The sequence below is a fragment of the Tachypleus tridentatus genome, chromosome 6 (assembly GCF_004210375.1).
Source record: "Tachypleus tridentatus isolate NWPU-2018 chromosome 6, ASM421037v1, whole genome shotgun sequence".
Classification (NCBI taxonomy): Eukaryota; Metazoa; Arthropoda; class Merostomata; order Xiphosura; family Limulidae; genus Tachypleus; species Tachypleus tridentatus.
This window is the reverse complement of record NC_134830.1, coordinates 31,855,994-31,882,249: the sequence shown is the minus strand read 5'-3', so window position 1 is coordinate 31,882,249 and position 26,256 is coordinate 31,855,994. Positions and strand designations below refer to the sequence as shown.

The 26,256-nt window shown below is 34.3% G+C and overlaps 1 protein-coding gene across 1 annotated transcript in view; it reads left to right on the top strand.

The window, feature by feature from the left end:
- Positions 1 to 23,528, top strand: part of LOC143251577 (uncharacterized) — a 244,805-nt gene extending 221,277 nt beyond the window's left edge. Inside the window, exons 11-23 of the mRNA XM_076502849.1 lie at positions 62 to 171; positions 7,134 to 7,225; positions 8,100 to 8,176; positions 8,567 to 8,757; positions 10,406 to 10,534; positions 11,742 to 11,782; positions 12,358 to 12,475; positions 12,931 to 13,017; positions 13,884 to 13,951; positions 15,477 to 15,625; positions 15,794 to 15,968; positions 16,856 to 17,026; positions 17,994 to 23,528. Of these exons, the coding sequence (XP_076358964.1) occupies positions 62 to 171; positions 7,134 to 7,225; positions 8,100 to 8,176; positions 8,567 to 8,757; positions 10,406 to 10,534; positions 11,742 to 11,782; positions 12,358 to 12,475; positions 12,931 to 13,017; positions 13,884 to 13,951; positions 15,477 to 15,625; positions 15,794 to 15,968; positions 16,856 to 17,026; positions 17,994 to 18,277 (1,692 nt within the window). The 3' untranslated portion in view covers positions 18,278 to 23,528. The remainder of the gene's footprint in view (positions 1 to 61; positions 172 to 7,133; positions 7,226 to 8,099; positions 8,177 to 8,566; positions 8,758 to 10,405; positions 10,535 to 11,741; positions 11,783 to 12,357; positions 12,476 to 12,930; positions 13,018 to 13,883; positions 13,952 to 15,476; positions 15,626 to 15,793; positions 15,969 to 16,855; positions 17,027 to 17,993) is intronic.
- The last annotated feature ends 2,728 nt before the right edge of the window (positions 23,529 to 26,256 follow it).

The following is a 26,256-nucleotide window of genomic DNA, read 5'->3' as shown; positions in this document are numbered from 1 at the left end:
TGGTCATCTAAACCATTTTATTGATTCCAGCCCTTCATTTGTGTTCTAATTGTTATTACAGATACTTGATGAAGCGCTCCAAGACTTGATGAACAATGTTAACAAACAGTTGGCAGAAAAACAAAGTGGAGACTCACATTTACTGAATATTGAACTAGTTGTTACAGTACAGTAAGTATTGTTACTAGCTGCTACAATAAAGTAAGTATTGTTATTAGCTGTTACAGTACAGTCAGTATTATTATTAGCTGTTGAAGTAAGTGAGTATTGATTTTAGCTGCTACAGTACAGTGAGTATTGTTATTAGCTGTTACAGTACAGTAAGTATTGTTTTTAGCTGTTACAGTACAGTGAGTATTGTTACTAGCTGTTAAAGTACAGTGAGTATTATTATTAGCTGTGAGTACAGTGAGTATTGTTTTCAGCTGTTGCAGTACAGTGAGTATTGTTTTTAGCTGTTACAGTACAGTGAGTATTGTTATTAGCTGTTACAGTACAGTGAGTATTGTTATTAGCTGTTAAAGTACAGTGAGTATTATTATTAGCTGTGAGTACAGTGAGTATTGTTTTTAGCTGTTGCAGTACAGTGAGTATTATTATTAGCTGTGAGTACAGTGAGTATTGTTTTTAGCTGTTGCAGTACAGTGAGTATTGTTATTTTTATCAATTTAGGAAATGTAGTAAACTGAAAACTTACTCCTGTGAAAACAATCAAAACAATAAACATTCAATAACATCACCATCTTTCTTGAGATTACATTTATATAAAGGTTCAGTTACAACTTGTATATGTAAGATTGCGCAATAGATGCTATGTAATTGAGTGGTTGGTTTGGTTAACTGATGGGTCTGCTGAAATTCAAAGATTTTAAATGCTAAAATCGTAGGTTCAGTTCTTCGAGGTGCTATAATACAGGTAGTTTCTTATGTGGCTTTGTACTAATAAAATAATGAATGTGTTTTAGTTTATATTTGTTCTTCGATGGATCTTATGTCTCGAGAATGTGACGTCATATTTTCGAAATTACATATTTGTTTTTGGCATTCTGCAGCTAAACTCACTTAATATAAAACTAAAGTAAGGAGTAAATACTTTAAAAACTAACAGAAACTTGTTATTTTAAGTATCATCATTTTATCATTTGAAATATACAGTTCTGTTTGCTGTTGACCCTCAGAAGTTTGTTATTGACCCCGTTGTGAAATTTAATGTGAAATGCTATTTGACGTCATACATTTAGTACGATACCAACTTTGGAATAGAAACTAAAGCAAACTATAAGAAAAAGTTTGAATATATTTTGCTTGTTCATATACAGAGCTAAACTATTCAGATAAGGAGAAACGTATACACGACGGTGACGTAGATGTTATTCGAGTCCTTTCATTCTAAATGAACTTTCATACCATACATTTGATCAAGTCAACTCCACGTTGTGAATGTTTTTGTTTCGTTTTATACAGGAATTGAAAAATATGTAACATACTGTATTATGAACAGAATATGTTATGCAGGACTTATGGTGCCGTGTATGCTAGAGCTTCGTGTTTCTTACTGAGTTTTTATACGTGTTTATCTGTTTGTATGTTACGTACATACATGCAGAATATCTGAGTAATGTTAACATGACGAAACAAGTGAAATATTTCCTGAATATTATATTACAGTCGCTTATTCGTTAGTTTATCGAGGAAAATGTTGAGTTTTCGGCTTGTGTGGGTGCGCGCATCTGTTTTGTTTCAATGTTCGAATCGTGGTCCCTAACACGATATACGTCTGAGTGAGAAAAAGAACACAGATCTTGCAAACCACGTGCTATAAAACGGAGTATTTCGCGTCTACTTATAACATACGCGTTTAGGGTAAGTTTTGATATGTGGCGTACATTAGGATGAATATATTGATAATTCTATACGATATGTTTCTTCTAAAAAGGCCATGAACCACCTACAAATAATTATAATATTCCTACACATGAGTGATTCACATACACACAAATCTTGTGTACTTATTATTACATAAAATAATTGTATGCATAAGTGATATAACCTATTGTAATGTTTCTATAACAACTAAATAACACTTTCTTCTTGTCAGTACCTGACACAAGATGGCGCTCATTATTTCATACCAGGTGGTCAGCAGCTGACACGATTTTTTTTTCATAAGAAAGCACAGAGCCACACAATGGGCTAACTACGCACACGTATCACTGTGGCGGGGCAGCTAATACATGATCTTTAGGTTTGTTTTTATTATTCGGTAGAAACAAGGGGATCAATGTGTCGTTGTTTTTATAATGGTTCAGATAAGTAAAATTAATGTTTTTTAAGTACAAAGTTATAATGAACGAGACTTGAAGGCTTGTATCTGAAGGGAGAAGACGTTTTTGCCCCAAACATTTATTTAAATACACATAAAGAAACAAGAGTTAATGTCGAGCAGCAACCGTTTGTTTGTTTTTCAATTTCGCACAAAGCTACTCGAGGGCTATCTGTGCTAGCCGTCCCTAATTTAGCAGTGTAAGACTAGAGGGAAGGCAGCTAGTCATCACCACCCACCGCAAACTCTTGGGCTCCTCTTTTACCAACGAATAGTGGGATTGACCGTCACATTATATTTTTACTAACGAATAGTGGGCTTGACCGTCACTGGATAACGCCCTCACTGCTGAAAGGCCGAGCATATTTGGCGCGACGGGGATTCGAAACCGCGACCTTCAGATTACGAGTCGCACGCCTTAACACGCTTGGCCATGCCGGGCCAGCAGCAACAGACTAACATAGTTAGTCAAGAATGAATAATGTTTAGGACAATGCAGACACGAGCTGCTCGCAATAAACATTTAAACAAAGAATGTTTTCAGAGTTTAAACTTAAACCAACGTTATCGTGATGGCTTTAAAGACTAGACCGTCTATTAATAGCCATACTTCAGAAACTATATTCCCTTTTATCTCATTAATCCAAATCGACTGTATACAGCATCAGGTTAGAAAAGATCCTAGCGCATATTTCAGGAAAGTCTCGGCTATCATAACCCAAATATTTCCATAGTTGTAACCTCGCTGGAAAGGGGCGGATACCCCGTAGAATTGTGGCGCAAAAATGAAGTAAAATGCCGAAACATTCTGCATAGTGATTTAACTTATAAAACTAACAGGTAGAATAATTATGTATAGGCATGTATCTCAGAATGGCTGGTATGGGTATTAACATTTTTATTGATAAGCAACGTCTTGACCTTCCTTTGTCATCTGCTTGTCAGTAAAAGTGTTAATACCCATACCAGACATTCTGAGATACCTTTTTATTTAAAGTGGATTTCTCGTCATCAAGTATGCATAGGTATATATACCTTTATATGTATATGTGATCTGATACTAGTAATATTAAATGTATTTATAACATCGCTCTGTTAAGCCTTGATGTATTTGTGAATGATGCTCTCTCTTCAATTAAAGTTGATCAGAATACAGCCCTAGTTTTGTTTCCACGATCCTTTCGAACAGCAAGATATTAGCAGAAATTGATCAATTAGAGTGTTCTAAAGAGATTCTTGTAGGTGCTCAAAGGAAATAATGACAAACAAAATGACATTTACAAACAAGGGTGAAGTTCCTCCTCGATATCCTTAGGGCGACAAGATGTGTGGTATTTAACAATAACTATTTTCATTTTTAAGCTTATGAATATAATTATCTGGATACTAATCTAAAGAAAACTTAGTGGTGAACATGTTTCTCGGTTGAGTTATAGATAAACTGCAAGGAAAAATACCATTATTATAAGAGTAGGATATAACTTACGGTAGAAAGAGTGGATCAGGAAGTCAGGTGAAGAAATTAATTTATCTCTTTCTCTTCGAAAGAAAATCACCTAATTAAAATTAGATATATCTACATTATATAAAATATTAGCTTAAATTAGCTACTTCTTAACCACAGAAGATGCATGACCAATAATGATAATAAAAACTGTTACAATATACGTTGTTACAGTTGCTATTTACCTTGGCGTGTGTCTTTGATAGCCAATACAGGGCACAAGTAACCTTTACATTCCTCTTGACCTCAGACATAGGGCACTAGCCACTTTTACATTTCTTTTGACCTCAGACATAGGGCGCTAGTCACTTTTATGCTCCTCATGCCATCAGATGTAGGGCGCCAGTCACCCTTACATTCCTTGTGTCTTCAGATGTAGGGCGCTTGTCACCTTTACATTTCTCGTGGCTTCAGATGTAGGGCGCTAGTCACCTTTACATTCTTCGTGTCTTCCGATGTAGGGCGCTAGTCACGTTTACATTCCTTTTGACCTCAGACATAGGGCGCTAGTCACTTTTATGCTCCTGATGCCATCAGATGTAGGGCGCCAGTCACCTTTACATTCCTTGTGTCTTCAGATGTCGGGCGCTAGTCACCTTTACATTCCTCGTGTCTTCAGATGTAGGGCGCTAGTCACCTTTATATTCCTCGTGTCTTCAGATGTAGGGCGCTAGTCACCTTTACATTCCTTTTGACCTCAGACATAGGGCGCTAGTCACTTTTATGCTCCTGATGCCATCAGATGTAGGGCGCCAGTCACCTTTACATTCCTTGTGTCTTCAGATGTTGGGCGCTAGTCACCTTTACATTCCTTGTGTCTTCAGATGTCGGGCGCTAGTCACCTTTACATTCCTCGTGTCTTCAGATGTAGGGCGCTAGTCACCTTTACATTCCTCGTGTCTTCAGATGTAGGGCGCTAGTCACCTTTATATTCCTCGTGTCTTCAGATGTAGGGCGCTAGTCACCTTTACATTCCTTTTGACCTCAGACATAGGGCGCTAGTCACTTTTATGCTCCTGATGCCATCAGATGTAGGGCGCCAGTCACCTTTACATTCCTTGTGTCTTCAGATGTCGGGCGCTAGTCACCTTTACATTCCTTGTGTCTTCAGATGTCGGGCGCTAGTCACCTTTATATTTCTCGTGTCTTCAGATGTAGGGCGCTAGTCACTGAAACGTTCCTCATGTCTTCAGGTGTTGCACAGGAGTCATGTTAACTAGGAATAACAATACCAGCTTAAATAGTGTTGATATTTATCCGGTTACCACGAAGATCGGCGCATATTTCTATGTTGTATAATTTTCAACCTAGAAGACTGTACTCATAAAGTAACTGTTGTATCACAAACATCACAGTCTAGAAAATAGACTTTAAGGACTCTTGTCAAAACAAGAATAGACGAGTATATATAACTTAAACCAAAACATAAACCTACAGGAATCACAGTAAGAAATACCCCAGATATTATAGTGTAGAAGAATACATATCACACACACAAACCTTCATAGATTAGTTTCGTCTCGAAAAATTAATACAATTTTTATTTGGGGTCTGCCTAACTTGTAGCTTATGTTTTCTTCATAACTTGTTATATTATTATTGTATAAGTAACACTTAATATTAAGGAAACGCTAAAACCGTGGGGTTTTCGATATGGGAACTTGGTGGGAATGTTTAGAAACATTTTTAATGAATTGTAAAAAATAAAAATGTTTTAATATTGCAGTACTAATCATGCATACGGTTGTCTTTAAAGTGTTATAGATAAATACAAAGATTGATAAAGCTGATTAATGTTTATATTATCTATCCATTGAAAATCAGAATTGTTCCAGTCATAAAGGTTTAAAAGAAAGTTAAGCCTTACTATAAAAGAAAGTTTTTGTTATTTATTTTTTTCAGTTAATAGTAATTAATTTTTCAATGAATGGATGATTGGTCAATGAAACTGATAAACGAAAAGTGAAGTGGGCAAAAGAAGGACATGTGAAAGAAAAGCCAAATATTCATGTAGACATGAACTTACGTTAGTGTTTCAAATTCTTTGTTAACTTGAAGATGACCTAAAAAGGTCGAATCGTTGTTTTCTGCTTTACTTTGGTAAAAATGTTAATATCCATACCGGCCTTACCGAGATAAATTTTTAACACCAATTATGTTTGTGGCGCCATCTGGTACATATAAATAACATTCGGTGAATGTTCTTAACTTCCCATAAATTTGTCTTTAAAACAAAATTGTAAACGACGTTTGATACCTTAGATATTAAACTTAATTTTTTTCACTTGGGCAATGATTATTTTAAAAATGTACCGAGTCTTTTAATTTTATTTTGATTTGACAGTAGAACTAACTGGTTTGGGTTTGAATATCGTGCAAAGCTGCACGAGGACTATCTGCGCTATCCGTCCCTCACTTAGCAGTGTAAGACTAGAGGGAAGGCAGCTAGCCATCACCACCCACCGCCAATTCTTGGGCTACTCTTCTACCAACGAATAGTAGGATTGACTGTAACATTATACCACCCCCACGGCTGAAAGGGTGAGCATGTTTGGTGTGACGGGGATTCCAACCTGCGACCCTCAGATTAGGAGTCAAGCGCCCTAACCACGTAGCCATGTCGGGCTTATAAGTAACTGAGATACCTCCTATTCATATTAAACCTCTTGTAGCAGAGCGATACGTCTGCGAATTTAACAACGCTAGAAACAGGCTTTCAGTACCCGCGGTGGGCAGAACACAGCACTTTTTGTAGCTTTGTGCTTAACTACAAACAAACATTGCCCCCCGCTAGTACAGCAGTATGTCTCTGGATTTACAACGCTAAAATCAGGGGTTCGATTCCCCTCCGTGGGCTCAGCAGATAACCCGATGTGGCTTTGCTATAAGAAAACATACTCAGTTGGGCCCGGCATGACCAAGTGTGTTAAGGCGTTCGACTCGTAATCCGAGGGTCGCGGGTTCGGATTCCGGTTGCACTAAACATACTCGCCCTCTCAGCTATGGGGCGTTATAATGTGACGGTCAATCCCACTATTCATTGGTAAAAGAGTAGCCCAAGAGTTGGCGGTGGGTGGTGATGACTAGCTCCTTCCCTCTAGTCTTACACTGCTAAATTAGGAACGGCTAGCGCAGATAGTCCTAGAATAGCTATGCGCGAACTTCAAAAAAACAAAAACAAAACGAACAAAGTACTCATGTTACTCTCATCGATACATGTAAATGTTTTCATGACAAAAATAATCTAAATTTGTATGCATGTCTCGTAACAAGTGAAATTATTTTATCTGATTGATTTGTATACAGAGAGGGAGTGGATACCATATGCATCATCTTTCCAACACCAGAGAAAAAGCTGTCTTGGGAAGCTGCTTTTAACGAAGCCAAGCAAAAGTTAGGTTAGCTATTGTTATAAATATCCTGTTTTTCTAACTTTATTTGAATTAAAGTTAGTACGGATGTAAGATATGTAAATCCCAAAATTAATTATTTTTCAACTATTTAATTATATGCATATTACATCACACGGCATTTTAAAGTCTATTCGAGCTATTAGTAAAATTGCTAAATGGAATTTTGTTACACACATTCCTGTTTCAATAATTTAAAAATGACTAGTGATATTCCTGTTAATCTATGGTCTTAGTTAAGTAATTTTGCTCTTTCTGATGTCTCTTAATTAATAACAACGAATAGTCCTTATATACAAGTTGTATTTTAATTTTTATACCTAGATTATCTCATCGGAATTTGAAAAAAACAGTGTGAAAAGGACAAGAGATTGTATTATAGTATATTTTTACCTTCTGATAGTGTTATATCAAGACGTATTGCTAGTTATACCACGGCGTAACACATCGTATTTGATTTTCCAATTGTATAATCTACTTTATGTATTATCCTTAACCTTATTATGTTTAACTACAAATACATAATACCATCAAGCATGAGTTTTTTATTAAAGGGCCTAACTTTCATCTGAGTCATTCATTTATTAGACCTATTTACTGGGAGGGGGGAGACAAAAACTTCAACTTCACCGTGTCAACCGATGGAATTTCAGAAGTTTTAGGAAACACTTTGAGTGCTGTCGTTAAATAAATTAGATATGCTGTTCGGCTGGGTTGCAAAATGCTTAATATAAGTGGAAGAACTGTGTGCTAATGCTGGAGAAATATATCGGATTTCTAACTACTTTTCTTTTCAACACTAACTTTTACCATTTCTTTATTATTAACTTGAGATCGATAACTGTTTAAATTTTTTTTATAGCACTGTCGATCGATAGGAGACCGCCACCAGAGTTTCTCTATCCCGTTCCAATTCGCAAGACCAGGGCAGGGCTGCAGGTTTGTATTATAAAACTGATAAAAACGTGGTTCTATCTTTAGTTTATGACTTAAGAGAATTACTGAACTGTATCGTTGTCAGAAGTATAATAGAATATAATAATGAAGTCTTCTCAAATTATGTTAGGGTTGTTAGTACCTCAGTGGCACAGCGGTATGTCTGTGGACTTACAACGCTAAAATCGGGGTTTCGATATGGTGGGCAGAGTACAGATAGCTCATTGTGTAACATTGTGCTTAATTACAACACAAATCATTAACATTAAAATATAGTTTTGTAATAGCTTTCTTATACTTTAAACTGTTATGTTAAGTAATTACAAATTTTGCAATAAAATAAGAGTAATACAATAGTATTAATTCGTATTTTTCTTTGATTTTTTTTTTCAGTTCACTTGCGCGGCACCGACGTTAGGCCTAAATCATTTTGGCTTGAAGGATGTTTGGGTATGTAACAGCGACGGCTACGTTGGACAGGTGTGCATACTTAGTCTCCAACCAGAGCCTACAGTGACGTCATGTAATGGTGTGTGTAATGCCAGAATCTTGTGCATAGCATCAATACCAGCGGCCAATCCTGTGTAAGTATGGCCACATATTTTTTGTGTATGAAACGTTTTACTTGCATCTGGAGCAGCAAATAAAGGAGCATTGTGTTTCATTCTTTCGGTGTTTAAACTGTTAAGCAATAATAAACTATTGAAACTTAAACAGTTAACCATAACATTACGTCTATTTTCAAACAGATAATTATAATTTGAACTGTGATCTTGACCTTTAACCAAATGTACACGTCTATTGGTGGCACATCCAGATGGTTAGGGCGCTCGATTCGCAATCTACTGGCTGCGAGTTCGAATCTCCGTCACACCAAACATACTCGCTCTTTCAACTGTGGGGACATTATTACCTGACGGCCAATTCCAGTATTTGTTAGTAAAAGAGTAGTTCAAGAGTTGGCGGTGGGTAATGATGACTGGCTGCCTTCCCTCTAGCCTTTCACTGCTAGGTTAGGAACAGCTAGTGTAGATAACATTGCACAACAAAGTTTTTGCTTCTTGAACACTGTTGGGTGTTTCTTATAGATTTTTGGCTGCTGATCACGAAAATCACATCCAAATTTGCCCATCACGTACTGTTTCATCGAAATCTTCAGTTTCACCAGGACATTCCGACAATGGAAAAACGATATCAGGGCAACTGGAATCCGTCAATGTTTGCTGATTACTGTTGGACACTGCAACGTGATGCACCGGACATTGAATACAAACGAAAATCGGGAGCAAAACACTTTTAATTATGTTGAACTTAATATCGTATTAGAAACATAAAGGCAATTAAATACGTTATTGCCGGTAAACAGTTAACTGTCTATTTCTCAGAGTTCCTACGTGATGAAACAAAACCAAAACTATATTTGTGCATACTCACCAGGTACCTGTCACAATCAGCAAAAACTTTTGAGGAGGCAAAATTTTTCAAAAAAATTGTTGTGCAGTGAAACCAACCAAACGTTATCGAACACGTTCGCTCTTTCAGTGGTGGGCAGTTATAATGTTACAGTCTATCCAGTCATTTTTTGGTAAAAGAGTGGCCCAAGAGTTGACAATGGGGAAGGAGGAGGTGTTTAATAATGAATGACTTAACTTTTTTTTTTTAATGTGAGGATTAAATACAAAAGATTTGGTAAAAATCAGGTGTGATATTTACGAAGTGTACAAATTTCATAAAAATTTATATATTTGTCCAGATTAATAAGGACGTCTTCCTAATATCATGAACACAAATCGCAAGGAGATTTTCTGTATGTTGAAGGTTAAGCTTAGTGTAAGACCAGCGAGAAGGCAGCTAGTCATCACCACCCACCGCCAACTCTTGGGCTACTCTTTTACCAACGAATAGTGGAATTAACCGTCACATTATAATGCTCCCTCGGTTGAAAGAGCGAGCATGTTTGATGAGAAGGGGATTCGAATCCTGGGCCCTCAGATTAGGAGCCGCACGCAACGACCACCTGACTATGCCGGGCCATATCCGTGTGTGTCTGTGTATTTGCTTTTAGCAAAGCAACATCAGGCTATCTGCTGTGTCCACCGACGGGATTCGAACCCCTGAATTTTGCGTTGTAAATCCATAGACTTACTGTTGTTCCAGCGGTGGAGAAAAGGAAGGTGACTTAGATGATATAAAGTAACTAAATACATTTATACATATTAGTTTATTTTATAGATATGTCACTAATAGAAGAAAATCCGTCTTCATCGAGCAGAATGCTATAGTTAGCATCGACAATGATGAGGTTGAGAATGAAAATGACCAGCATGCTAACAATGGAAACTTTCAACTTCAACTTGACAGGTAGGAAATCTATCTACATGTTAACAATGGAAACTTTCAACTTGACAGGTAGGAAATCTATCTACATGTTAACAACAAATGGAAATCTAAACTTTCAACTTGACAGGTAGGAAATCTATCTACATGTTAACAATGGAAACTTTCAACTTGACAGGTAGGAAATCTATCTACATGTTAACAATGGAAACTTTCAACTTGACAGGTAGGAAATCTATCTACATGTTAACAATGGAAACTTTCAACTTGACAGGTAGGAAATCTATCTACATGCTAACAATGGAAACTTTCAACTTGACAGGTAGGAAATCTATCTATTCCATATATCGTGAAAATATTCTATCATTAACAGGAAATAGAGTAGATCTAGGATTAAGTGTGAGATTAAAAATGATGTAAGATATTATGTTATTGATCTTTAAGGCATGTGCGTTAAATAAATAATATTGTGTTACGTTTTAACGAAAGCGTATCTTTCAACTTTAACTGTCTTGAGAATATCTGATAAGTTTATTTCACTGGGTCATCAATACTGATTGATTTTAAGAAATGTAACTGCCAGGTATATCTCAGTACCTTCACAAATGCTTTAGAAATATGTAATGAAATTTACATAATTATTTTTGTATTGTTACCTAAAAGAATTACTCACGACAACAGACCAATATTGAGATACCTCTGACGAAATTAAACGTCGAATGTATAAACAAAAATTCATAAACGTGATAAACAGTAGTTTCCCTGTACTCGTTTTCTGTGAAGAACTGGTGTTTGAAAGCATGGCTTATGTTGTGATGAATTATCTTGAGTTATTTCGAAAATATAGCATTATTATAATGTAAAACCTTTTATAGTAAGGTAAAAAAAAACAACTGTGATTTATCAGAAGTAACATGTGGGAGATAACTCTGTTTAATAATAAACAGAACTGTAAATTATGTTTTAATCAATTTTGTAGAAAAGTGTGTTTTTTTTCTTTTTTCTTATAGCAAAGCTACATTGGGCTATCTGCTGAGTCCACTGAGGGGAATCGAACCCTTGATTTGTAGTAAAGTAATAACAAAAAGAAATATTTAGTAATGCCAGTAAAAAAAAAATATAGTGATTGTTTGGTTTACGAAATTTACGAATTTTATTTTACGTGTTATAAAAAGTTTGTCCATAGAGTATCCTTTAATATATCCAATTTGAATTTTATAAATTTTTATAGTGATTCTAGTGATGAAGACGAGGAAGTTGGTGAAGCTCAAGGTAAGTCTAAGTTTCGTTAAAACGTAGCCGTTTCGGGTTTTCCTGTTGTTTGTATGAGTTAATTTGTACTATTGTTGATACACTGTGCTTAGAAATTATAAATATTTTGATAACTTTCTCAATTGTTCCTTGTTAAAGTGAAATAATACATAACAAACTGTGCATTAAAATAAAAGTATATAATAAATCGCTAACATAGAAAGATAAATGTTTATAATTCTAATATTTAAAAACATGTGAAAAACAAACTGAGATAGGCTTAGACAACAGTATAAAAATATCGTCTGAGATGATAATGCCTCAAGCTTTGTATGGTTGATCCTCCCTTGATATCTCATTTTCTTACTACAGCGTTTATATTGACGAAGCCTCATCTGCTATCATCAGTTAAATTCTGTAAACTAAAACAACTGAGAGAATAGTTAGTACTGACTTTAAAATTGTGCAAGTAACGAACTTTGAACTGTCGTTACTTTAAATGTACGAGAAAGGAATGTTTTGATAATTGTTTACAGATTAGAAGTTGCTGTTAACTCCATGATTTCTAATTTGTCTCTGGTTATTTTACATCTCAGACGAAGATCCGGTCACGAAGCAAATTTCTTCATCAGGAAGTATAACAGTGAAAGAAGAAGCCAAAGAAGAGATAGACAACCAGCAACCAACTGTGTGGTTAGGGACAGAGGACGGCTGGTAAGGGCATCTAGTGGTGAAATATATCATTAGTTTTCACTTCTATTTTTGGCGAAAACTGATGTTTGTTCCTGTGATAAATCTAATCGAACTTTAGTGACCACGCTTTAAGTCCTTAACCATGAAAAATATTTGTTTTTATTTTTTTATATAGTACTGTAAGTCATTAAGTGAGTAGGCCTAGCTCTGTTCTAAAGGTTTAAGTATTAGAAATTATTTGATGACATCATAGTCCGTACTAAATGTACGAAAATAATACCGCCCTCCCTACTGGCAGAGTGGTAAGTCACAAAATAATAATTTCTTGTACTTTCAGGTATACCTAGTATCCATAATTACCATTTTCGTTCAAATAAATAAACTGAAACCATTTTTCCAAACTAATTAATAAATTCATTTTTTGTTATCTGTTATTATTGTAATTTTTTTGCTTGGTTATAAACTTTTTTTTACAGTATTCATATTTACAACTGTAAAGACAACATTCGCATCAAGAAAAACAAAATCAAAATCCAGCATACTGCTGCTACCCAGTGCATCATGTAAGTTTATTTTCAGATTATATATTGTTTCAGACCTTTGTTTTAATTCTTACAAAATCCAACATACTGCTGCTACCCAGTGCATCATGTAGGTTTATTTTCAGATTATATATTGTTTCAGACCTTTGTTTTAATTCTTACAAAATCGAGCATACCGTTGTTATGTGGTGCACCATGTAGGTTTATTTTCAGATTATATATTGTTTCAGACCTTTGTTTTAATTCTTACAAAATCCAGCATACTGCTCTACCCAGTGCATCATGTAGGTTTATTTTCAGATTATATATTGTTTCAGACCTTTGTTTTAATTCTTACAAAATCGAGCATACCGTTGTTATGTGGTGCACCATGTAATTTTATTTTAAGATTATGCCCTCCACCCCTAGTGGCACTGCGGTATGTTTGTGGACTTACAAAGCTAGAAATTGGGTTTTGATATCCATGGTAGGCACAGCACAAATAACCTATTGTGTAGCTTTGTACTTAACTTCAAGCAACAACAGTCACCAAATTTTTGTTTTAAATAATACAAAATCCCGCATATTTCTGCTACCCAGTGCATCATATAACTTTATTTTCAGATTATACGCTACCAACAACATATCTGATGTATTGATGTGGAAGTGGAGTTATATGTTTAGTAGGAAGCTAGTTTTACTTTAGAGTTTAATATCCATTCAATCAGCAAGAAGGATGTAGTTACCTGTTGTTGTTTGTTCTCACAACATCGTGAAGATATATGTAATATATATAGTAAGTTAGATTCACTTTTAAGTCTAATAAATGCAACATTGACCATTATTTGGTTATCTTATTCTGTTGGTTTTCAAGACATAAATAGTGACATGTTTTTTTTTTAATATAGCTATTTCGACAACAGAGTGTTTTTATCTTTGGCTAATGGTGAATTATATGTGTACAGACGGAGTACAAGTAAGTAATAATAATTAATATTATTTTTAAAAAAACTTCAAGATAAATATTATATTTCAGCCAATACTATTTAACCCCTACTACTTGTAGGCATATAAAAGTGTGTATATACATTTATATATAGAAGGTCGCCAAAGGATAGGTATACAGTTGGTAATTGATCATATATTTAACAGTACTTTACATGTGACATTGAAGTATAGGAAAATCAATCCCAAGTTACTTCTGCAGGTGTTCAAATTGAAATCCATTGCTGTTCACACAAACATAGTCTGTCTGCCACACCTGCAGACTTTCTGACACAAGCCTGACTGCGCATAAAATCATTTTACTGTATCTGTGGTGTACCCTTTCATTTTGTCAACATTCCACGATGTTCTACTGTAGACTTTGTACTCCCCAGAATAAAAAGTACCTAAGTAACTATATACCTACTGTTGGTCCACTCTCTCTATATTGGCCCAGCATGGCCAGGTGGGTTAAGGCGTTCGACTCATAATATGAGGGTCGTGGGTTTGAATCCCCGTCACACCAAACATGCTTGCCCTTTCAGCCGTGGGGGCGTTGTAACGTGACGGTTAATCCCACTATTCGTTGGCAAAAGAGTAGTCTAAGAGTTGGTGGTGGGTGGTGATAACTAGATAACTTCCCTCTAGTCTTACACTGCTAAATTAGGGACGGCTAGTGCAGATAGCCCTCGTGTAGCTTTGCGCGAAATTCAAAAACAAACAAATTCTCTCTATATGTTTTTTTTATTTCCAACAGAGCTATATTTGTAAATTCATTTCTGACCTTTATTAAAGTTGATGAACATTTCTTTAAAATATTAGTATACGTTTGTCTTGTAATATTTGTGGATATTAAAAAGAAACGTAACTAATCGCTTAACGTTTGAATTTTTAACTGAAGAAAATCCCATTCAGTCGAAGAAAAATGAATCCATTTCGAATTTTAGTCTTATATCATCTACGCAGCCCAAAATAATAATGAAGCAACACCTAACTCTGTATTAGCTTAAGACTGACAAGTTGTAATTGACAAAACTGTTTATAGTTTTTAAGTAAAGCTCCACAGATTGTGAATCAACTTCTTTCTTATATTTCATGAAACAGCGTTAAATGATCATGATATATGCCCTATTAAATCTCCCCTTATCATTCAACATACGCTTATAGAACAAAAATTATGTTATATAAAAAAAAAACCACTTTATGTTTTGTAGTGTTTTCTTCAATGATTTACTTTACTACTGTAGTTCAGTGAACATTTTTCCACTAGATGGCATGTCGAATTTTGGAGCTGTAGTTTGCATCCCGTTGCTTTCAAATAATAAATATATTATCATTGTATTAACAAGGAAGAATATATGTACGATATTTGAAACAGTTACCAGGTTAATCCTATTGTCAGAATATTTCTAATGCACTGTTTTATAATTGCAATATATATATTTTATGGCTAGAACGTTATTTTATAGTTTGTGCACGAATGAGTCAGAAAATATCTTGTTATTTTGGTAACACAGAGGGAGGTTGGAACATCAGTGAGCCTCAACGTGTCCAAATTGGAAGCGTCTCAGCCTGTGTGTCTCGAATGTTGGCAGTAGCGGGAAAACTCTGGTGCGGGTGTCAGAATAACATCAAGATTCTCAACACCAACTCATTGGAAGAAGAGGTGGACCACACGTTTAAAATATAAACACTGATTTTAACTATTTTTTTTGGAAGAGTAAATTCGTGATAATTAAATATGACTATTTAACGAATTATTGTTTATTACTGGGTCGACTTGTGATGATTAAATAGCAATTAGGACGATAATAATAAATTATTTTCTTAACAGCACTGTTTACAAGTGAGTAGCGACACCTCTCGAGCAGTACTTTGTTTGGTGACGTCAGGATTGGGTGTGTGGGTTGCCATTGAGCACAGTGCAGTCCTCAGACTCTTCCACGCAACAAGTTACGAAAATCTCCTGGATGTGAACGTGGCACCAGCTGTTACAAAGATGCTAGCGGGTAAGTTAGTGATTATATTATTGAATGACAAAAATACCCTTGCGTCCACTGGCATTTCTTTGACTCTTAGTCAATGAGCTGAAACGGAAAAGGTATAGTTTGTTTGTTTTTTGAATTTTGTGGAAAGCTACACGAGAGCTATTTGTGCTAGAAATTTAGCAATGAGAAACTAGAGGGAATACAACTAGTCAACATCACCCACCGCCAACTCTGGGAATACCCGTTATCAACGCATAGTACGATTGAGAGTTACAGTATAGCGCCTCCTGGAGGATAAAAGAAGCGAGCACATTTGGTGAGATGGGAATTCGAACTCACGATCCTCGGATTGGGAGTCAATCGCCCTATTCACGTTGGATTGCCGGACCCGCGCTTTAATTAAATAAGACGTGAGATCAGATCTGCTACTGAGAATCTCCATGTTTAACAAACATGTGTTTGGGAACCTAATTGGTTGTAGAGGCAAGAGTTTGTTGGTTACAGAGTTTTCTGTTAACATTTAAACCACACAGAAGCAAATGTAACGAAAAAGCAAAAATATTCGAAGTAATCTTATTATTTCATGTGGAGTGTCCTCTCTGTTTTACATTGAAAATCAGTGATCTCACAGATTTGTTTGAGCAGTTTTTAACTATGTGTGTTTTAACAGGCGAGAACATAAAGCTACTAAATACGATGTAATACGTATCACCCGCAAGTATGAAAATAAGTTCGTAATATGAGTTTTAAAAGTAGTTCGAAACCTTAGGATTTATTAGATTCTAATTTACTTATGTCTGATATCAAATAATTCTGCAAATTGATTTGATGTTAGTTATAGTGTTTTTAATATGTTTTCGTTAATGATAATGAAATCTCTTGTCGAGCTCCAATATCCCCTTTTCTAGGTTGTGATGACATTATTCGTCAGCATAAGGCAGCCTGTCTTCGTGTCACCGCTCTTCTGGCCTGTAAAGACCTACTGTGGGTAGGGACAAGTGCAGGGGTCATCTTGTCTCTACCTCTTCCTCACCTGACCTCATCTACCTCACGGCTAGACAACGTTCCAAACGTTTCTGGTAACCAGTAATCCTTTGTCATACATCATCCTTTGTTTCCGATAGCCATGGCCGGATTAAGGTGTAATAAAGGGGCGCAATTGCTCCTAATCCGTTGGACTGAAGAGAAATTAAAATAAAATAATAAAAAATCCGGCTATCTAATTGAGAAACATATGTTTGCAGCTGTGTCACTTAGGGCAACGGAAATTTTAAGCGTTTCATATAAACCTATTATTTTGTAATTTTTCATTGACATGTTATCTCAGCCTAATTTTTTCGTAAATATTTGCCTGTCTAGTTAACAACAAGAACAACAAAATTCATTGTCGTTACCTTACGTTTATTAAAAGAATTACGTTGTTATTACATTATATTTACTAAAATTACTTTCGTTTACTTTTGTATGAATCTCAAACTTCAGCTGATAAGTCCTATTGCACTGTGTTTGTCTAATTTATGACGTTCAGTTTTGAGCCTCTATCCTCTTCGCACACTTAATCCGGTTCTGGTGACATTGAGATTTTTCCATGTAGAGCTTATGGGAATTAGATTTAGATGGTTCAACGAAGTATTACAATGTGATTCTGTTGCTATAATTAAAAAAAAAAAGTTCTCTTCAGTTAATACCAATACTAAAATAATATATATATTTATATATAATCAGTTCTTTTCAGTTAATACCAATACTAAAATAATACATATATTTATATATAATCAGTTCTTTTCAGTTAATACCAATACTAAAATAATATATATTTTCTACTTACAAGTTTAGTATTAGTTAATTGTATTTGCACAGTTTAGATTTGGATAAATACATCTGCCTTTTCTATTTTAGTTCTCATGAAATCCACATTTTTAACGTCACTAAAAATAAAATTAAAAACAATAATTTTTGTTTAATTTTTTTATTGCTTTCTTGACTTTTTGAATAATAAAAAAAGAAGACTTGAATAACAGTCCTCTTGATAAATTTCATTGTCAGGAATTCCACATGGACATACCGGTCACGTGCGCTTCTTGACGTGCGTGGAGATGACACCAGGTGCTTCAATGGATGCCTCTGGATGTGCCAAATACATACATCGCTCAATCCGCAGTAAAGAGGGCGGTGCAGCATCTCGTCGGATGTCCTCTACAACATCCACAGGGTGTCGTCTGCTTGTGATAAGCGGGGGCGATGGTTATGAGGACTTTTGTCACTCTGGACTAAGCGAAACGGCGGGGCGTGATGACAGCACCAATCACTTACTCTTGTGGCAGGTGTAGACTGTAACTACAGGAAAAAGCTGTGCCTTGGTTATAGTTGAACTGATATATCTTGATAGTAGGTTTGCCATACGTTCTTGTGCCCAAATAGAATCGAAACAGTCGATCGTAAATATACATTTTTTGTGTGATTGCGTGAGGACTGTTTCAAACTCCATAATTTTGCAATATACTCAATGAATGGTCAGTTATTTTAAAACAATGGACTGCGTTATCATCTGAAGAGAATTTAATTTTGATGCTCGTGTTGTCTTCGAAGTGTAAGTGTTTCCTATCGGAAGTTTATGAGCTCACAGAGTGGTTCGAATAATGACAACATTTTGCTACAAAGACAAGCAAGTTGTTGTATTCTCAATGAACGCTTTGGTTGTGCTTCTAATGTATCATCAAGGAACCATTTCTTAACTTCAATATTTTTATTTTATCTTATATACTTGTTTTTGGTAAGGAAAATGAAACAGTTCGTAACAACTTCCATAAACGAATATCACACTTTGCTTCCTAGCAATTTCGAACATTTGTGAGAAAAGTTGATGGTTGTTGTTTAACAGTTTTCTGTGAAGTGCTGGCATCGTTTGTCAAGATTAATTCCAGAGTAAATAATAATAAAAAAAAAAACCTTTCAAGCTAATTCGCTGCTTGTAACCTAAAATTAGATCTCGAATGGCAGTATAGTTGTAAACGTTAAGAAACTGTAATTATAAGTTCAATGCGTCGACTCTTTTTTAAGAGAAGTTTGTTTTCTTAAAGAGCTAAACATTTCTCAAGTGTTAACCTTTTCTTTCTCTAATATATTCCTTTAACCAAACCATCTTTTTCTCGTTTAAATTATCAGCAATTTTCACTAGTCATAAATTTCTCTGAGGACGACCAATAGTTGTTTAGTGATAGTTTTAAAGAAGAAACAATCGCTTAGCCTAAAGTACGAAGCGATATAAATGTAACATATATATATATATATATATATATTAGGGATATAGTATATTTGACTTTTCTGTCAAAATAACGAAGTAATCATTCTGGAGAAATTTGAGTGACTTGAAGCAAGCGGTAATTTTTTGTAGTAATTGATACATGTTTGAGATTCAAATGATTCATAAAACGTTTAATTTTTAGTTGAATCCACATTTCATCTTTCGCAGTTTTTGTCTAGTTTCAAGTTTTTATGACTTTAGTTTATTTATATTTAGAAAGACCCTCGTTAGATGTACAATAATTTTTTAAACTGTTTTGAAAGTGTTGTAAAGGAAAATTCTGGATTTTAAGCAGGTGAAAGTGTCGTTACGTAATGTATCTAACGTTACTTAAAAATACTAAGCCAGCGGAAAATGTTGGTGATAGATGGTTGTTACTTTCAATTGCTCTTATGAGTTCAGAGATGCTTCCTTAACGAAGTGAAAAGTGACGTCGTATTACTATAACTTAATGTGAAAATAGCAGGAATATTGTATTTAACAATATTCTGATTGTAAATGTGTGGTGAAACCGAAATAACAAAGAACTATATTTGTATGAACTTTTATACTTGGATAAAAAAACAAAACAATTCTATATGCGCAAGTAAACCTAAGAAGTATACAACGTCTAGTTGAAACACTAACCAGACCTACTGCAGGCAATATTTAAAAAAAAATTGATTTTTTTATTCTTGGATTTTGATCGCTCAATAGTTCCGTTTGTTTCTTAATAATGAACATTAGGTTAAGGTAGATAAGATGCTTAGACATGAAAACGAAGGTGAACAATCACTGAACATGTTTTTATATACTGAAAAATTAGCATTACAACTGCTATACAACTGCATTAAAACATTACATATATACAGAAGGAGAGAGAGAGACATATAAAGATATAAACATATTTTAGTTCCTGAACGTCAAGGAACATAAAACGTTTTTCTGACTTGATCCTGGAATCCAAACAACCTCACTGAACTTGTACCGAAACGACAAGTTAGTAATAACTACTGACAGTTGATTTTTTAAGAACGTATGATTCTATTACACGATTCCAATACAGAGTTCTCTTTGTTATCAGTGTAACCCCTTCAAGAATACAATATTTTGTATAAAAACTAGAACCACTATTCTGAGGTTCCTCTTAATAACTTTCTTTTCAACAAATAAATGTATTGGGAAACTATTCATACAAAGGTAACAAATACTATGGGACAGCCTACCTTATCGGACACGTTGTTTGTGACTAGAGTTCGTGTGTATTCGTAGGGTGACACAAGTTACTCCAGAGCAGTATTCTAATTCCTTGAAAATTTTGTTTATTTCGGATTAGTATACAAATGTATGTGAGCAGTGCTTGATATAATGTTTACGATGAAAAAGAACCAACGAGTCTTGTTGCTGGAAGTCAAATGTTGTCCACACAGAATTAAAAAGGCCTAAGTGTAGGACAACAAAACTTTGGATATATATATGTACATATATATTGTTTTCTTACTTCTTCCTGTGTGTTTATGGTTGTGTCTAACTTAAGTAACCCGCCAAACAAACTTTGAGAGGATTGTAGCAAGTTTACTCTAAAAAAATATCATAATAATAATTTCAATATTTGTATCATTTTGCCTACGAAATTTTCATAAGAAATTACAGTTTAGTAAGCAAAAGACTCGCTGGGTTGTGATTAGGAAACAACGTGAAGAATTACATTGTATGTGCAAGATTTAGGGTGCAAAGGTTTGTCTTAGCTCTATGAGTTTACTTAGTTTTAACGTTTGATCAGTTTTTAGTATACAAACTTATTCACAAAATTAAGTTTTTATTTGATTGTGTTATATCAAAGTCACGTAGGGCTATCTGCTGTGTTTAACACGGGGAATCAAACCCCGGTTTTTAGCGTAGGTTAAACGTTGCCCCACTGGAGGACCATACGAGCAAAATAAACACGAAACTCAAAATTGTTTATTCTTTGAGTAAGACTAGCTGTTAGGTGTAGTTATAAAGCATTATAGGTTTTTGTTTGGATTGCTGTCGTTAGCTAAAGAAATGCGGATATAAATTGAGAGTAGGCCGAAGTTTATTTCCTGCAGTAATTATTTTAATACACATTAAAAGGACATAAGCTAAAAACAAATTTTCACTTAACACAAATAGTGAAGCAAGCTGTCATTGAGATGTCATGTGCTTGAACAAAGATTTATTTAAAGTCTATGTCTTCTCGAAATTTATACAAAAAATATATCGCGGTTCTAGTATTTTTGCTTCTATTACTATAAAAACTTTTTATAATATATTTATAGCAAAGTTATGAAGTTTTCTAAGGTTGTCTCGTTCGACTAAAATATTTGAGGCAATTTCTCAGACATTAGAAAACAATTAAACTTCGAATAGTTTAATATTTATTACATATTTTCTTAAATTATTTTTATCAGCATTAGAGGAAGTTTTAAAATGTTTTACTTAGTGCTTGCAAAATTTCTGAACATGTTTCACATGCATCGGCTTTCCCATCAAACTCAGAACGATTGGAGGATCTAAACACACTAAATTGTGTTTGTTCTGCTTCTGTGATTGGCTGAAATAGTTTCTAGAATTTAAATTGTACACATTATATTTATACGATTAGCTGGAGGGGCTTATAAAGTTCTGATAGTACACCTTTTATTTGTATGGTTCGAAAAAAACATATTTCAATCAAAATTTATTCAAGAATTTCGAAGTTTAAGGATATGGCGACACGGAAGTTATGTTTTATGATCGTTCGCCAAAGAGAAATTGATAATTTAACAAAAATGGCAGACAGTTTTCTTGGAAGAAATGAAGGGTTATTTTATGTTCAAATAAATTTAATATGTACTCTTTGTTGGATGTATGTATATATATATATATATACTGTCTGTTTTTTTTTTTTTGCGTACACACTATCATGTCTGCTTCTTGTTATGTGCACACTGTTATCTATCGCTTTCCTGTTTACATTTTTATGTCTTCACCACCTTGATTTGCACACTGTTATGCCTGTTCCTCACTGTACGCATTGTTTTGTATTAGAGGTTGAGAAATTTTGTTTTCATTCACGTTGTCATCACAAAAAAAGGTCTTTCGTTAAAGTATTAAGATTTGTTTTAGTTCAGCGAAATGCATTGAATATCATGATAAACCTAGAACCCACTTAGTATCTCGTGTGATTCAAACTCTGCGTTATTTTATTAGTTATTACAAATAACATTATAAAGATGAATGGGTGAGACAAACAGAGATAAAAAACGTGTGTAAAATTAGAAAGTGCCTATCAGCCGTTAAAGATCTGTTTTACAAGATATTTGAAATGAACACAGCATACTAAATTCTTAGAATAATTGAATATTCACCGTTACGTATCTCCATCCTATCACAAGTTAATGTAACTGTGATTATGTGTTGTATATATCACATAATTGGCGAATATTGTGAACTTCATCCCATTTTTTGGGTGCCTTTAAAGGTGTCCTTAAAACCATTAAGATAAATTCGAATAGCTTAGTATCTTGGGTGATTCTGTTTTGCTTTTTTTTTTTTTGTGGCCTATGTGGAGTTTTATCCAGTAACAAGTTTGTGTTGTGGAATTTCGTGAAAAATAATCAGTTATGTATATCAACCCAATCACAAGTTAGGTTTGTGAAAAATAATCACTGTTACGTAACTTCATCCAATCACAAGTTAGCTTGGTTTGTGTAACTTTTTGAAAAGTAATAACCCTGACACAAATATCATTTTAGCTTGTTGTTTAATTTCACTAGATGTGGAAAAGCAGAAAGATTAAAACTTTGCTGTGTTTCAAGTGCGTGTGGATATAGTCTTGGAACAATATTAGTGTCCATATATTAATAAAAATAGCACAGACACATTTAATGGCTTACCTATATACGACACAGAATTGGTGATACTGTGAACCCTATCCCATTACTGGGAGCCTTTAAAGGTGTCCCTAAATATTTGTTATCTACATACACCATAATCGGCCTATGCTTTACTGTCATGGTGTCGTTACTTCTTGTATAAAGTAAATTGTTTTTAGAGTTCAGAAATATAAATGGTCAATTTTTGTTCAACAGTGTTGTGCCATGAACTTGCTGATTTCATTTTGTTACCCCTATTATGTATAGATACACTTATATATATATAGTCTTTGTTATTGATTTATGGACGAGAGCTTCTGTCTTGGGTTTTGAAATTCAATAATTTCCATGACAAAAGAATGGTGGTTAAAACTGATAAGGTTATTTTGGCTATAAATAAACTACAAACAAACCTGCAAAGTAATATGTGTCTGTTTGTCTCTCTTTGTATTTCTGTTAATGGCAATGAATCTGCATCAGTGTATCTGCGTACCTTTTTTTTCAGTTAAAAAGAGAACAAATTGCTAAGAAAAGTTTAGAACCATTCTGTATTTCCGAAAAGCTGAAATTAAGCTTTTGTGGTTAATTTTTAAAATGTGTGCAAACCACAAAGAACTCTATGAAACATAACAGTTTTAAATACTTTTAGGCCCAGCATGGCCAAGGTGTGTTAAGGTGCTCGACTCATAATCTGAGGGTCGCGGGTTCGAATTCCGATCGCACCAAACATGCTCGCCCTTTCAGCCGTGGGGGCGTTATAATGTGACGTTCAAACCCACTATTCGTTGGTAAAAGAGTAGCCCAAGAGTGGGCGGTGGGTGGTGATGACTAGCTGCCTTCCCTCTGGTTCTTACACTGCTAAATTAGGGACGGTTAGCGCAGATAGCCCTCGAGTAGCTCTGCGCGAAATTCAAAACAAACTAAATACTTTTCGAAAACATTAATAGTTTGTCAAAGAATATATTGTACAAAATATCATTGTATTTATAGCGATTTTCGCCTTTATTTCCTTTAAAGATAAAATTATAATTTAAAGTTTTACCATTAAGGAAAATCAAACCAAAAAGTATAAGCTGTTAAAAATGTGTTTCTGCAAATGATAAAACATTAGAAATGTTTCTATTAAAAATATAAACAGAGGCTTAAATTCACAAGTTTAGGCCTAAATGTGCTCAAAACACGATGTGAAGTTTATAGAGAAAATGGTATTTTACTTCAATGTTCCTGACGTTTTTTCCCTAAACCTGGTGAAATAAGGGAAGTTGAACGTCTGGAAACTTAAATCTCACACTTAATTTCTATAAATCATGTAAACATTTCCAACAATTTCGATAACATTACGATTTAGGCGAGTTTCAGATTTTGCGTTAATGTTGTTAATCAGATTAAGTAGGTGGTTGTAGTCGATTGGGAATACGTTATTTCTTAGTTTCTTCTTGAAACAAAGAAACTAATTTGAGCCACAGAATTTAACAAAGGAGTCTCAATAGTGACATTTGGTATTTTTAACCTCATCAAACTGAAAGAACCTTTTGGAGAACATACCAGTTTTTATTGATCAGTTTCTACAAAAACTCGTAAATACAACATCATTACCTCAGTCTGAACTTCCAATTGTTTTTTTACCCGAAAATTCTATTTTTCTCAACTGATTAATCCTAATTATTACACTTTTACTGTGATTAAAAGATTATGTATTGACTACATATCGACACTTTTTATTTATCTATTATTTTTTTCTTTGTTTCCAAAATAACTTTCATTATTTCGAGAGATCTTTGTAGAGATTGAAGAAAATGTTAGTTATTAATTAAAATGTATGAAAGATTAGTCCTGCTTTATAAGAAAGATGTTCCTGGTTCAAAATCGCCTTTGGGAATTTTTTCTTCAATATTCTGATTGTCACGATCACAACCTATTTTATGTCTTATGCAGTATTGCACTGCCTAGTGGTCAAGAATACGCCATGCATTAAATATGTAGGATCTGTCGTTTGTGGCTGCACGACTCGCGTCCTCTGTACCATAATCCATTCTTCTTTATATTGCTGTGTAACTACTGAATCCAATGTTTCAAATTAATAAGTATCTTTCTTGTAACTAAACACAAAGTTACACAACGGGCTATCTATGTTTTATCCACCGTTGTAATCGACAATCTATTTTTACTGTTGTAAGTTCTCAGATTAATCAGTAAGACATCAATTAGTAAGAAGATTTACATTTAAGAGCAGTTTTATTTATAAAATTATCCCCTTTAGCTACACTCTGCCCAACTATATGTCACGTAATTAAATAATGCCCACTAAAGAGTGAAGGTTGTTAAAAATGACAAACTATTATTGTAACTTGTGTACGTTTTTTTATGTAGTTTAGTTAGGGCTAAACTTTGCCGTATTTAATTCTGTTAAAAAAAAGCTGATAATTTTGTTCTACTACCGAACGTTAGTTATCTTTTTAAAAGCTGCGATAATGTTTACAGCCGTATTACAGGACGGTTGGTATGGGTATTAACATTACGACCAAAATGAAGCAGAAAACAAATGTTTCGACCTTTCAAGGTCATCTTCGGTTTAACAAGTAATATTATCAATCATTTTTTGAAAATACAGATTAACCAAAATTTGAAAGGTATTTGAAAACAGACAAAGAGTAGCTAAAATTCAAATTATTTGTATAAAAACGCATTTCAAACGTATGTTTGTTATATGAATAAATTATTTATAGACATTTACAGCATAGTGTTTTACAACATAATAGATAAGAAAATTTTAAACATATTTTGTTATTATAGATTAATTTCTATTGCTACTCAAATATTGGAACAATAACCAGAGTTTCTCCATAACTTGACCGCATATTGGACTCGACATTAAAACCCCTTACTTGATAAAAGACATATCCATTTACTCAACCAACTTTTAATAGTTAATGTCTAATCATGTATATAACCTCATTTTTATCAGTCTAATAACATCATACTTGTTTTACTAAAATTCTACTAGAGTATTTGATACCAATGGTATTGAATAATGACATCTAATGTTACTGGTTTGTTTGACTAAAGTTAAGAGGTAAACGACCACTGCGCATCTTTGATGAGCAGAAATGTGTCGTGAGATGAACTAACATATTGTGATCATGGTACT